General features: G+C 43.5%; 1 protein-coding gene across 4 annotated transcripts in view; it reads right to left on the bottom strand.

Annotated features, from left to right (window-relative positions):
- The window catches only part of CCDC25 (coiled-coil domain containing 25), a 120,999-nt gene that overhangs the window by 76,461 nt on the left and 28,894 nt on the right, over positions 1 to 15,644 (bottom strand). For 2 of the 4 annotated variants that reach the window (XM_068104954.2, XM_068104955.2), the window contains exons 2-4: positions 5,790 to 5,837; positions 5,648 to 5,687; positions 5,330 to 5,381 (exon numbers count right to left, since the gene is read on the bottom strand). In XM_068104954.2, the coding sequence (XP_067961055.1) occupies positions 5,330 to 5,381; positions 5,648 to 5,687; positions 5,790 to 5,837 (140 nt within the window). Of the gene's footprint in view, positions 1 to 1,854; positions 2,293 to 5,329; positions 5,382 to 5,647; positions 5,688 to 5,789; positions 5,838 to 15,644 lie in introns of those variants that run through there. The other 2 variants (XM_078783721.1, XM_068104957.2) reach the window with 2 other exon arrangements.

Raw genomic sequence — 15,644 nt, 5'->3', positions numbered from 1 at the left:
GCCACTTCAATTTCTCCCTCTAAGGCCACCTTGGTCATTTATATGTGCGTTCTGACTTCCCGTTCCTTCGTCTCCATTGTCTCTGTCACCTCGTCCAACCTCCTTGTCAACCCCTCGTATACCATCTGACATTCTTTCTTCGTCGCTATAAGCTCTTTCTTTATTTCCTTCTGGGTCGCTTTCAACCCTCCTATTACCGCCGTGTTCTTTTCCACCTGCTCCCCCAACTCCTTTTGTCCCACTGTCAGCTGCTCTACTCCCCGCGTCAGGTCTTCTATGCCCCCCTGTAACCTAGCCGTACTATTCCTCACCTCTTTCTCCATGTGCTCCTCACCCCGCTTTACCCCCTCGCGTACCCCCGTGACCTCTTCGCCCACTCCACGCCTTATCTCCTCCCCCATCTCTCCCATCTCTTTGGTAGATGCCGCCCTCATCTGCTCCAAATCATTCCTCTGGGCATCCAATTTGGTTTCCAACCCGATAGAGGCCGAAATCGCGCCTCTATCTGGTTCCCCATCTGTTTAATTTCCCGGGCGGATTGCTCCCCTATTTCCCTCAATTTGCCTTCCATAGTGTTTTCTAACACCCCCTAACCCATTCTTCACCCCTTCCATTTGGTTCTCCTGGGTGGCCATTCTATTTTCCAACCCCATTAACCCATCCTTCATTTCCCCAATTTGAGTACCCACGTCCTCCAGTTGGCCCCCCAATTTACCTTCCAGCCCTTCCAACCTGTTGTCTAACCCCTCAAATTTGTTGTCTAAACCCTCAAATTTGTCTAAACCCTCAAAAATTTGTTGTCTAAACCCTCAAATTTGGCTTCTAGCCCCCCCATTTTGTTTTCCAGATTATTTAACCCATCCTTCATTTGTTTCAGGTGACCACCCATTCTTTTGGTCAATTCACACCTGCTCCCCCTTACCTCGTCCCTTATTTCTTTCATTTCCCTACTTCTTTTTTCGTTCTCGCACTTCGACTCCGCCATATATTCACTGAACCGTGCCATGAACTGCTGCATGTCAAAGCCCGCTGGTACAGCGGGCTCGGCTACCGCGGCCACCACGTTCGAGGCGCCATCTTGTGCGCCTGAAACCTCGTGCGCGAGGCCGCCATCTTGTGCGCCTGAACGCCCCCCCTACCGCAGTCGCATTGCCCTCCTCCTCCAATTCCTCCCTGAGGTCCTGGATTGCCTCCAAACCCTCTTCTTCTAGCTCCCCTACTGGCATCCGATCACCTTGATCATCCATGGCACGATTTTAATTTGGATGTTAAATAAAAAATTTCGGCCGCTCGTAATTTCGAGTGCGTTAAGCGCACTTCGGGTCCAGATCCCACTCCCAGACACCAATTGTTACGGTTCCGGGGGACGGCACTCCCCTTACTGAGGGGGGTTTAATCCCCTCGTCGTTAAGCTGGCCGTCTCCATTCCTGGACCCACCCCGCTCCTCTGTGGGATAGGACTGGCCAAGGTGATTGGTCAAGGGATTCCCGGACACCTCCGCCAATCCCTCCACAAAGCAGGTGGGTGGCCCCGCTCGAATCCCGGACAAGATGGTAATTGCCGAGCGGTTTAGCAATCCAGAATCCGAGCCGTTAGGAATGGACTAAACCCGATTATAAAGCGTTGGCCGAAATCGCGCCACAGGAACTCAATCAAGAAATCACGAAAGCGATCGGACGAGAAAGAAACTAAAGTAAGGAGGAACAGGTATTTATTATTATTTACAACAAACCAAAGAAAGAAGAGGAAACGAAGGTAGTTTACAGAAAATGGAAGGAGCAGAAGGACACAGAGCAATTCCTTAAACAAGCTTAGCTTATACCCAGGGACAAGACAAAACAAGCCAAACTCACGTACAAGAATGGGGGTTCTCAGGCAGGAATGAATGGAGGGATGAGAAGGTTCAGGTGGTCCACAGAACGGGCGACAGGGAGGTCCGAGGATCGCGGCACGACGTCGAGGTTCGCATGCACGCACTTGTTCTTTTGTTCAGAGTGCTGGTTGGTATCGCGAGCAGGGCGTGCCGATTCTCATTCGCCTTGCGCTCCTTGGTCATGCGTCTCTCTCCCGTTCAGCTGGATCACGCATCTCCTGTGTAAAAGGCTTGCGCACGCACTTATATCGCGCGTGGCGCGCTGAAGCCGCCAACTCCGATGCCACGCCTACCGGTTTGCTTACCTCGGCGCTGGTTCGCTGGCGAGGGCTCTTTGGCTCCACCTTGGGTGACGAGGTGGGCCACGCCCGTGATCCCACGGCTCCTCTCCTCCTCTTGGCCTCGTGTGCAATGGAGTCTTGCGGGGGAAATGATGTGAATGAAAACCGCCCAATGCAACGGCGGCGCACGCCGCCTTACTGGCACTTAGGAGGCCATGACGATATTGTAAGGGATCCTATCTTATTTGATTTGATGCAACGTGGAGTCAATTATTGGACACACAGCCTTATCTGGAACACAGAATAACGATATAACTATGGAGAGGTCCTATGATTTGCTACGTGGTGCGATGGACTAACTAGGGGACGACCTTTGATCTTACCAATGGATGGAGGTAGTTACAAAGAATTATTATTTACAGAGGGTGATATTTACAACAATTACACCAAGTGCAGGGTTTCCCAAATCCGTTACAATATTAAACAATTATATCTCTGAAACCGCTTACCCTATCGATGCAAAATTTTACAAATATCATCTAACATCATTGTTTCATATAGTTTGACAATGATGATGTCATAGGTCACGTGGTTTGGCAGCCATCTTGGATAGAAAAATGAACCTTATCCGATCAACACGAAACTTCACAAACGTGATCCCCTACCCATAAATATGCAGAGGGTACATTTTTAAAGGTCATATGTTACATGGTGTGGCAGCCATATTAGCTTGAAAGCGATAATTTAAAAAAAATCCCTCCTCTTAAACCGCTTCACCGATCGATGTGAAACCTGTCATGGCTGGTGAAAATGTGATACTTGAAAACAGTTGAAGGGATTTAAATCAAACTTGTTTATTTTTATGACAGTGAACGAGGGCATATACCAGTTGTGGGACTATGCAGAGGAATATTGGCGACACAGTCGCTTTGCTCTAGTTTAATCATAACTTCAATAATTTTACTCCAAATTTCACGATGTTGAGTTTTACAGATAGATTTCAGATTGGGACGCATTTTCTTTATTTACCCTCTATTCCTAAATGGTGAAGGTCAAGGTCATATAGTGGTCTGAAAAAAGTGTGGCCATCATGGGATCGCGGACCAAAGGTAAGTTGTGGGTTAACGCCAAAAGTTAAACTCCCTGGGTCAGGGGAGGCTTATCCTTCCTTGGCAGTTGCAGATATCTAGTTATATTTATGTTTGAGGAAGATACTATGCTCTATAAAGCAAAGATTGTAAGCCATTGCTTAGCTTTTTCATGAGTGAAATGGCTAAGCCTGAGTGCTGAAGTTGTGAAGCCCTGTTGGTGATGTGGAAGGGAGGAGGGGATGTGGTGGTGGACAGAGAGCAACTACAGGCTCAAATCCATTGATCACATTATTTAAGCTGTGCGATGGGCTTCAGCAATGGCTGAGGAATGTTGTGACAAATACACAATTACTGTGACGTCAAAAGACTCCTGTTATGCACACAACAATTTACAATCGGTTTTGAATAGTCGACACAGCACGGGTGAAGATGCTCTGTAAGTTCCTCCTCAGCTCATGAGCATATGGCAAGATATTCCAATAGCATGTCATCTTCACATTATTTTCTCAAAGGAACTTGGACACAAGATGACATTTGGCCCATTGTGCCATATCGACAATGACCCCACCTACTGACACTTCAATAACTACACATACTGCAAGGAGAGTTAATTATGCAGGTTAAAAAAAAAAGTTTTTAAAACACCTTAACCCACGCAGTCTTGAGAAACAAGGAAATGGGTGGGGTCCACTTTGTCGTGATGCCGTAATATTTTGTCCATGTACTGCTAAACAGAAGGGTTTTGAAAGTGCCAAAAGGTGTTTGTGTTCTGCAGTGTTTAAGTATATAAATCAATTGAAATAATACAAGAGGGAGAATTGCTTTGCAACTTCTCATAATAAAGCCACTTACCAAGTTTCAGTTGAATATGTTAAAGGCTAACCTTTACTATGGGAAAAAAGTTTGGAAAACCACAGGTGAGATGGACATATGGACGGACAGACGGACATATGTAGAACAAACCTATAGTCCATAGGTGAGCCTTAGGTAAAACTTTAGGTGAAACTGGGAGGGAAATAATTAAGGGTTTACAGGTCGTAGAAAAAGAATAATCGGAATTTTATCGCCGTTGATGTAGCATCTTATACACCACCTTATTTAACACATTATATTAGTTGTTCATGCCTGTTGTTTGTGTCCTTTATGCTGTCCTTAAAAACAGTGAGTTTCCTATTTGGAATGATTTTCAATTTTGTTTGAATGCCAGACAGGCAGACAAAGTTTTAAAAAATGATGCCTCCGGTGACTTTGTCGGCGGAAACATTAAAAACAATAAATCACACCCATGTCCAAAGGATGCGGTGTAGTTTGGCAGTATGTGTGCAATCCACGCAAGTTACAGGACTTACAGATGCTGACAACTTTAGATCCCATTAGAATTACCCTCTACAACCCATTAGAATTACCCTTTGGAACCCTCTAGAATTACACTTTAGAAACCTTTAGAATTACCCTTTAGAACCCTCTAGAATTACACTTTAGAAACATTTAGAATTACCCTCGAGAATTAGCCTTTAGAACCTATTAGAATTAACCTTCATAACCCTTTAGAACTAAGCACGGTGGGTTAGAAAGGTTACTTGTTCTTCATTTTTGACGGACAGACATATAGCCAAATATTGAAGCGGCTTCACCACTTAAAAGTTATCCGACTCCTCTCTGCGCATGCGTGAAAGGGGCAAATTCAGAGCTGAAGTATTCAGCGCCACTGGTTTGTTTTCCGATTCATGCTCAAAATATAACTTGTTTCTCGAAGTTAAGTTGTTCCTCGGTCACAAACTGATGTTTGTAAACAGACACGTGGACAAAGTGAACCGCTTTTCGCTTAACCTCGCTTTTTGCTTCGCATGGTAAAGATTGGGCGAAGACACTGGCACAAAATGGCCTGTTTTGGAAGGAAACCACAATATTAAAATGCAGATAAAATAATTTACAAATAACATTTATGTTTTAACCCTTTAAATGAGTATTAAAAAAATTTACATTCAAAAAGGCATCAGGATCACAATTCCAATATGAAACAAGTTAACACGAAAGACATGCTGTTCTAAGGACCAATAATTCCATGTTTGTAAAACAATACCTTTGGTAACCGCAGATATACATGGGCAGAAGACAGCTTATCAACATGGAACCTATAAAGAAAAACCCAGGAGTCAATAAAAATGATTCAACCACAATTAAAGCAAGCATGTACTTCAAATACAATAAACAATATTGTATTGGAATCAGAACTACGTACTGCAGTGATTTATTACCTGCTCAAGTGCAAGGAAGTTAATGCAGGTGAAAAAGGTTTGTTTACATCTTGAAAAATATCCTGTGGGACTTCAATGTCAACCAAGTACAAATACATCAAAAAATACAACTATGAGGGAAATAGATCACTTGAAGCACTCACCAAATGTCCTCTGGAAATCCATATTTAATGAGATCTTCATCTAAAAATTAACAACAAAACACGAGATTACTCGTTGCAACACAAGTTTCACATAAAGAATAGTTAAACCTGCATTTTATCAAAATAAAACAAGGTTGCTCACTTTCATACTTGTCTTTTCCCATGTATATGGAAAAAGGAGTTGAAACAACTGAAAAAACAAAAATGATTAAGTAAATCTCAATGTCAAAATGCATCGTCATTGTTCACATATTTTATTCACACGTCAAGGAATTCAGGACAAACAGCGAAAAATATAAATACGAGAACAGCACGCATCATCTGAGAATATTTAAATGATTCTTCACCATTGAGAGATAGGGCAATATATATGTATATAATTATATATATATACATATATATATACATATATATATATATATATATATATATATATATATATATATATATATACTAGCTTGGCTCGGCTCGCTGCACCAAGCGTCGATACTGAGGAACGGGCTTATTTGAAGTTGAAAAAAAAAATTCCCCAAAAAAAAAAAAAATTGGAAAACTTTTCAAAAACAATACCCTTAGGACATACCGACGGGAGAGATATGTGCATTCCAGAAGTTTGGTACGATTTCACAAAAGTTTGAGAAAGTAGTTCAGTGACAACACAGGACAGGACAGACGCTGCGCACAAATATATATATATATATTAGGGTGGTCCTCAAATGTACACCAAAAAATAAAATTGGACTTTTTTCAGGTGCTTGTTGCTACAATTGTTCCTTATTGTGAAAAAATGAAATGTGCCAAAGATGGTTTCTATACGACCTTATTTACTACCGTCACACATGGGTTGAAAATTACAATGTTTCAGTATCGACACACAAAATTGTTTTTAATAAACTAACACTCAGATGTAATCCCAAATCAGTAAGAATGTATGACAATCATCATAAACACACAGAGTAAGAGTCCTCCAGACCATTGATTCCTCATTAATAAGTTCTGTGGTAAATTATTTCCTCCTTATCTTCTTTGCGTCGGGGAACTGATGGTGATGCCACTCAACAACTTGCAACAGGTACTGGCGCTGCTGTTCATCCTTTGTCAAGACTTGATTGTAGTCCTATATTAATGCTGCACCACGTTCTGCAAAGTCGTTGACAGTGGCAATACCGCGCAAGACTTGCTGTGATGACTGAAATGATGGGTCATCGGCCCACTCACCAGGGTCCTTTTCTCAGAAGTCAGTATTGACTTTGAATGCAGTAAAAATTCGCAGTGACGCAGAAGTAACAAAATCTACAACAGTCGTGGCAGCGATGGCTTATTTTGCTGTAAGATCCACATGTACCCGTGGTTGAGGATTCTCTTGGCATTCTTCTTTAAGAGCAGCTACTATCATTCGCTTGACATCAAGCTCAACACTATCGTCAAACAGAGCAAGTCCTGCCAGTTCTTCGCTGAGGTACCACAAGTGATTGGAAAGCTTTTTGCTGGTGGCTTCGGCAATCACTGAATCAGGATAGAAAATGAGTGCTTTTAAGAGAGCTAGGTCTCCAGCGGGAGCACCAATAGCAGATGGAGCGCTGAACCAGGCTTTGGTATACACTGCTCCAACAAATGCTGTAAAACGCTTTATGCCATTGAGTTCCTTTGGGGTCAGTCGAAACTGATCACGGAACAAGTAGATCTTGATTCCATAAATCACACGGGCCATCCATCTTGCCCGATGCATGGCTCCTGGCTGCATGAACCTGAATCCTCTCGGAGGACGCTCACCAAACAGAAAAATAGTCAACTCAAGAAGTTCACGGTAGTCATCTCGTAGTTGGCCCGATTCCAGTTTCTGGATGCAGAATGAAACGACATCTTCTTTGCAACTTAAAAATACACCTGAAACGACAGAGTCCAGGTCATCAGGCATCATTGGCTTAAACTTGCTTTGGTCAATGGAATTCCAGTTTGACTGGAAATGCTTGAAGACGGCTATCTCAGGTCCTTTTGATGGACCAAGAAATGGTTTGAATGCTGCCATTGCTGCCTCTACCACTAGTTCCAGAATGTGATGCCGGCATGCAAAATGTAATAGTGGTCGTCCAAGCTTTTGCTGCAAAATAGTGCACGCACCAAGTGCTGAACCAGTGTTGCTGGCTGTCGTGTCAAAGCTCATACCTGCCACCATGTCTTGCAAATGCCATTCTTCGAGGCATTGCATAACAGCAGCAGCTGTTGCTAGTCCAGTTCCTGCTGGCAGCTTTGGCACACCCAGAAGCTTTCCAGTTCCTTGTGGGTTACTGACAATGACAGGAAGGCGATCAACTTTTTTAGTCCCATCGTCTGGAAGGAGCTTGCCATCCCAATGAACCACCAGACTTGTGTTTGGAGCATAGGATGCCTGGATGTCACCTGCAATTGTCTTCCGTTGGATCCGCCTGGATTTCCTGATCGATGTGTGGTTGATGGCCAACTCTGAAGGGTCGTGTCCCAGAGCAGAGGCTGCTGTTGACAAGATGTGAACAGCTGATCGATCGCTAACCTTGGTGCGTTTGAGAGCTGCTGTTAGGTCCAGTGTAACAATGCTACTTGCACGCTTTCGGCTCTGCCTCTTTGAAGCAGATAGAACAGCAGAGTCATCATGATCACTGGCTTCAGCACTGCTGTCTGTTGATGATGCTAGCTCAAGAGTCTCCTCTCGGGCTGCTTTCTTCTCTTTTTCATGCTGCTCTCTTTCAATCAACACCTTGTCGCGTTGATGTGTCCGCTCCTCTTTTCCTGCTAGCACCTTGTCAACACCAACCATAAAGCCCCGTCGACCTGGCTCCCGTTGTGCCTTAAGGAATTCACAGTCCTCTGGTATTTTTATCAGATCAAGGACATCAACATGAGCAATGTCAAATAAGTCACGTAGACCGGTTTGAAACTGCTCTTCTTTCTTTATCTCAGGGACAGATCGCCGGCTCTTTCCTTTCAGGATGGATCTGTATTGTTCTACTTTTCTCTCTAGTTTTGCAATGATATTCCGCTCATCTGCAGTGGGGATCCGTGCTTTCTCCCAGATGCATAATGTCTCACGAACAACAGTTATTGCGGCACTGCTTATATCCAATTTCTCCGCATGATGTAGCTTAAAGTATCGCTGCAGAATCTCTTGCCAAGATGGGAGCCGAGTTTCTGGTAGTTTTTCAATATGGCAGCCTATCAGCCACACATGGTTCTTTTTTCTGGTTGCTCTTCTTGAAGTACTTGCACTCGCCATCATAACTGAAACAAACCGAAATAATTTCTGTATAGTGCTGATTAGCAGATTAGCAGGGGCCATGTGACAGTGGTAAAAGTTTTCAAAATGAAATGAAATTTTACCCAATTTGTTCTCTCTACAGGTGTAATAAAAAAATGGAAAAGTTAGTATTTACATTTGAGGACCACCCTAATATATATATATATATATATATATATATATATATATATATATATATATATATATATATATATATATATATATATATATATATATATATATATACATATATCTATATATATATATATATATATTTTTTTATATATATATATATATATATATATATATATATATATATATATATATATATATATATATATATATATATATATATATATATATATATATATATATATATCAGTCACTATGCGACCTTCATATCATCAGTGGAGAACCGCCAGCAAGGTCCCATACAGCTGCTGCTGCACCTTGCTGGGAGCGATACGCACCGCCTGCCACGCGGTGACGTTATCTCTGGTATCCACTCATCATATGGAGTCGACCTGGTTGCGGTTGGGAGTTACTAATAATGGTATCTGTAATCTGGTTCTCCAACCTAATGAGCGGACAACATGACGTCATCGCCATGCACGTCCGCCTTGCCTGCAAAGTTCCAGAGGAACCATCTAGCAGTGCGTCATTACGGATTATAAATACAGATACTGTCACAAGTGCATGCAAAACTCACAGTTACCGACCTGGTTTCGCCCTTGTTGGGGCTTCATCAGGGCAACGCAGTGAGGCTTTCCATACACTTGTAACTCTGTGACCCTTTCGGTTTTTATATCAGTCACTATGCGACCTTCATATCATCAGTGGAGAACCGCCAGCAAGGTGTTGATGAAGCCCCAACAAGGGCGAAACCAGGTCGGTAACTGTGAGTTTTGCATGCACTTGTGACAGTATCTGTATTTATAATCCGTAATGATGCACTGCGAGATGGTTCCTCTGGAACTTTGCAGGCAAGGCGGACGTGCATGGCGATGACGTCATGTTGTCCGCTCATTAGGTTGGAGAACCAGATTACAGATACCATTATTAGTAACTCCCAACCGCAACCAGGTCGACTCCATATGACGAGTGGATACCAGAGATAACGTCACTGCGTGGCAGGCGGTGCGTATCGCTCCCAGCAAGGTGCAGCAGCAGCTGTATGGGACACCTTGCTGGCGGTTCTCCACCGATGATATGAAGGTCGCATAGTGACTGATATAAAAACCGAAAGGGTCACAGAGTTACAAGTGTATGGAAAGCCTCACTGCGTTGCCCTGATGAAGCCCCAACAAGGGCGAAACCAGGTCGGTAACTGTTAGTTTTGCATGCACTTGTGACAGTATCTGTATTTATAATCCGTAATGACGCACTGCTAGATGGTTCCTCTGGAACTTTGCAGGCAAGGCGGACGTGCATGGCGATGACGTCATGTTGTCCGCTCATTAGGTTGGAGAACCAGATTACAGATACCATTATATATATATATATATATATATATATATATATATATATATATATATATATATATATATATATATATATATATATATATATATATATATATATATATATATACATACAGTGAAACCTTGACTTACGAGTGCACCAACTTACGAGTTTTCCGAGATACGAGCCGTCGCTCGGGCGGTTTATTGCTTTGAGATGCGAGGCGAGATCTGAGTTACGAGCTTACGCCACCCGCCACCAAGTGGGTTCCGGTCACGTGGTTATCTTGCCGTGCAAGCATCTCTGCCGTATATCGCTGCTGCTTTGTTTTCGCATTTTGGTTATTTTGGAGCTTACGCCACCCGCCACCAGGTGGGTTCCGGTCACGTGGTTATCTTGCCGTGCAAGCATCTCTGCCGTATATCGCTGCTGCTTTGTTTTCGCATTTTGGTTATTTTGGAGCTTACGCCACCCGCCACCAGGTGGGTTCCGGTCACGTGGTTATCTTGCCGTGCAAGCATCTCTGCCGTATATCGCTGCTGCTTTGTTTTCGCATTTTGGTTATTTTGGAAAATTTATTAGTTTTAACCATGGGTCCTAAGAAATTGAGTGCCAAGGGCAGTACTGAGAAGAAGAAGAGGATGATGTGCTTGGATATAAAACACGCAATCGTCGAAAAACATGAGCGAGGTGTGCGTGTTGTCGACTTGGTGAGGCAGTACGATCGTAGTACTTCTACGATATGTACGATTTTGAAGCAGAAGGAGTCGATAAAGGCTATAACGCCAGCCAAGGGCGTTACGATTATTTCAAAGCTCCGGACCTCTATCCATGAAGAGATGGAGAAGTTGTTGTTTGTGTGGTTGACGGAGAAGCAGCTCGCAGGATGCCGAGGAGGACGTATATAACGGCAGAGGAGAAGAGCATGCCAGGCCACAACTTGTTCAGAGTGCCGGCGATAGCTCGCCTTCTCTTTGTGGAAAACACGGTGAGATCCTTAACATCCAACAACTAATGGGACGCAAACGGGGCGCCCAGTTTAGCGGTACACACATTGATGAATCACCCTGCCTGTGAAACACCGACATGACAGGTTATAGCTGGGTCGGGATTCAAACCCAGGCTGGACAGTTTAGTCAAGTGTGCGTACCTCCAGTCCAGGCCATCCTGCCAACTTGTATGCTGCATACAGGTGAAATATAAAGCGCGAGATATTTTTATATATACTGTATATTTAAAAAAAAATTGGTGTGGTTTTTGGCGGGCTGGAACGGATTAATAGCATTTCAATGGGGAAATTTAATTTGAGAAACGAGCAAATTGAGTTACGAGCTCGGTCACAGAACTAATTAAACTCGTAAGTCAAGGTTTCACTGTATATATATATATATATATATATATATATATATATATATATATATATATATATATATATATATATATATATATATATGTATATATATATATATATATATATATATATATATATAAATATATATATATATATATATATATATATATATATATATATATATATATATATATATATATATATATATATATATATATATATATATATATATATATATATATATATATATATATATATATATATATATACAGTGGAACCTCGACTTACGAGTGCCCCAACTTACGAGTTTTTCGAGATACGAGCCGTCACTCTGGCAGTTTATTGCTTTGAGATGCGAGCCGAGATCCGAGTTACGAGCTTTCGCCACCCGGTCACGTGGTTATCTTGCCGTGCACGTACAGTATCTCCGGCGCAAAACGGCTCTCTCAGGGTCAAACTCGGTATCGTTTTGAGCGCACGGTTCAGACCTTCAAGAAAAAGTTTATTTTGTAAAAATCGAGCCACGCGTTCAAAAGATATGACCGGTTTTGTTCGCCGGCACGTCGGTGCTCGAATCGGCTCGCGGTAAAATCCAACACGTCCTTTGTCGGGTCCGTCTGAACCAACCACGGGGCCTAGAAGGCTGGGACTGGTCTCAAAAGTTAGGTCTGGATCATATCTCGAAACGCTGGAAGCTGCACCTCTCTGTGATAATCTTGTGGACCATGACAAGAGATCGTGCGACACGTGGTTATCTTGCCGTGCACGTACAGTATCTCTGCCGTCAACTTGTTCAGAGTGCCGGCGATAGCTCGCCTTCTCTTTGTGGAAAACACGGTGAGATCCTTAACATCCAACAACTAATGGGACGCAAACGGGGCGCCCAGTTTAGCGGTACACACATTGATGAATCACCCTGCCTGTGATTCACCCATGACAGGTTATAGCTGGGTCGGGATTCAAACCCAGGCTGGACAGTTTAGACTTTAGAGTCAAGTGTGCATACCTCCAGTCCAGGCCATCCTGCCAGCTTCATCCTGCCAGCTTGTATGCTGGCATACAGGTGAAATATAAAGCGCGAGATATTTTTATATATACTGTATATTTAAAAAAAAATTGGTGTGGTTTTTGGCGGGCTGGAACGGATTAATAGCATTTCAATGCATTTCAATGGGGAAATTTGATTTGAGATACGAGCAATTTGAGTTACGAGCTCGGTCACGGAACGGATTAAACTCGTAAGTCAAGGTTCCACTGTATATATATATATATATATATAGTATATATATACTGAAACGCAAAATAAACTTACCACCTTTGAAACCTTTAAATATCAACAATAACACTGCGTGTAGTAAATGTGTGAACTTATTTGTGGACAATAGTGTCCTCACTGTCAGACAAAACGGTCACGGATGGTCACTTGAACCTTCAATGGTCACTTCATAGCACAGCTGTTGAACAGCCGTTTTGACTGTCAGTGATTAGCCAAGGGGTACGGGATAATTTTAATGAGCTGCACGTGATGTCTTGATATTGGCTTTAAAATGGCCAGTGCAAAATGGGCATTTTGACTGAAGAATTTGACCATTTTGACCAACTTCAAAAAGACCGAAAATGCAAAAGAAACTTACCACCTTTGAAACCTTTAAATATCAACAATAACACTGCATGTAGTAAATGTGTGAACTTATTTATGGACAATAGCGTCCTCACTGTCAGACAAAACGGTCATGGATGGTCACTTGAACCTTCAATGGTCACTTCATAGCACAGCTGTTGAACAGCCGTTTTGACTGTCAGTGATTAGCCAAGGGGTACGGGATGATTTTAATGAGCTGCACGTGATGTCTTGATATTGGCTTTAAAAAGGCCAGTGCAAAATGGGCATTTCAATCAACATGCCACGATTGTCAAGGGATCAACGGCAGCGTGCCCTGGGCATGCTGCAAGGCGGACTGAGCTACCGTGAGGTGGCACGTCGCCTTGGCTGTTCACACCAGACGATATCGGCCCTGGTGGACAGAGACACCCTCCACAACTCTGCAGATGACAGACCTCGATCAGGGAGGCCAAGAGTCACCACTGCAAGGCAGGACAGGCAGATGGTCCGAAGTCACCTGCGGGATCGATTCCGTCCAGCATCCCGCACTGCGGCAGAAACTCCGGGGCATGCAAACCCACGGATCTCCAATTATACTGCACGAAGACGACTGCATGACTATGGCCTGACTGCCAGAAGACCATACAGAGGCCCCGTGATGACGGCTGCCCATCGCCGCAACCGACAGAGATTGTGCCAGCAGCATCAGCGGTGGACCTTGGCGCAGTGGAACGAGGTCGCTTTCAGCGATGAGTCAAGGTTCTGTGTGGACAGTCCTGATGGGCGTGAGCGTGTCTGGAGAAGAACTGGCGAGCGATATGCCGATTGTTGCGTGCGTCAACCCAACAGGTGGGGTGGCCCAAGTGTGATGGTGTGGGCCGCCATATCAGGCCGGTACAGGACGCCACTGGTGGTTGTGGATGGGAATCTTAACGCCCAGCGGTATGTGGATAACATCCTGCGACCTCATCTGCTGCCATTCCTGCTAGACCACCCAGAACTGAGAACCTTTCAGCATGACAACGCTCGTCCCCATGCTGCTCGCTTTACCACTGCATTTCTCCAAGGCGAGAACATCAACACCATGCAGTGGCCTGCGCTCTCCCCTGACCTGAATCCCATAGAGCACCTGTGGGATGAGCTTGGGAGACGCGTAGTTGGCAGGGCCAGGACACGGGCAGAGCTGCTTCAGACATTGAGGACTGAGTGGGACAGAATCCAGCAGCAATCCATCCAAAGACTGGTAGGCAGTATACGCCGATGATGCACTGCCTGTATCCAAAACAATGGTGGCCACACACGCTATTGAAAGGGGACTGACATTGCACCCTGTGCTGTTCTGTACTGTAGCACAAACTGATGAGATGGTGTATCTTGGTCAAAAACTTGACATGTCATCAATAAAATGCCAATGTTTCAATTAGCAATTGTTGGTTTGTTTTATTTTGAACTGTTACAATTTTATTACATTTCAAACAAGTGGTAAGTTTCTTTTGCGTTTTCGGTCTTTTTGAAGTTGGTCAATATGGTCAAAATGGTCAAATTTTTCAGTCAAAATGCCCATTTTGCACTGGCCTTTTTAAAGCCAATATCAAGACATCACGTGCAGCTCATTAAAATCATCCCGTACCCCTTGGCTAATCACTGACAGTCAAAACGGCTGTTCAACAGCTGTGCTATGAAGTGACCATTGAAGGTTCAAGTGACCATCCGTGACCGTTTTGTCTGACAGTGAGGACACTATTGTCCGCAAATAAGTTCACACATTTACTACATGCAGTGTTATTGTTGATATTTAAAGGTTTCAAAGGTGGTAAGTTTCTTTTGCGTTTCAGTATATATATAATTTCAAAACACACCTGGTCACAAGTGTGCCTCACTGACCGGGTCCTCAGTCGAGGTCCTCAGCATCATCCCGTTTCGGCCCATTAACCTCAATATGGTCAGCTAAGGTGTGCCAACAGGGGCACACACGCCTTCACATGCAGCAGCTACAACTGGATGCGTACATACTCCCACCCCCAACCAGTGAAAACACAGACTACAAAAACAAAACCACCTCCACTCCCAGAACCCACAGCCCTCCATCCATTAACTCACACACAGAGAGAGAAGAAGAAAGAAAGAAAGAAAGAAGAAAGAAAAAAAGAAAGAAAAAAACAAAACAAAACAAAAAAACCTACCTACCCTTACAACATGTACCACTCAAACAAAAACACATTCATGAAATACACCCACCCACTGTTGAAACAAACACACACACACACAACCACACACACACACCTCTATTTCTCTTCCACGCTCAGTCACG

Source organism: Myxine glutinosa, chromosome 8, assembly GCF_964187855.1.
Source record: "Myxine glutinosa chromosome 8, kmMyxGlut1.1, whole genome shotgun sequence".
Lineage (NCBI taxonomy): Eukaryota > Metazoa > Chordata > Myxini > Myxiniformes > Myxinidae > Myxine > Myxine glutinosa.
This window is presented reverse-complemented; position numbering and strand designations above follow the sequence as displayed.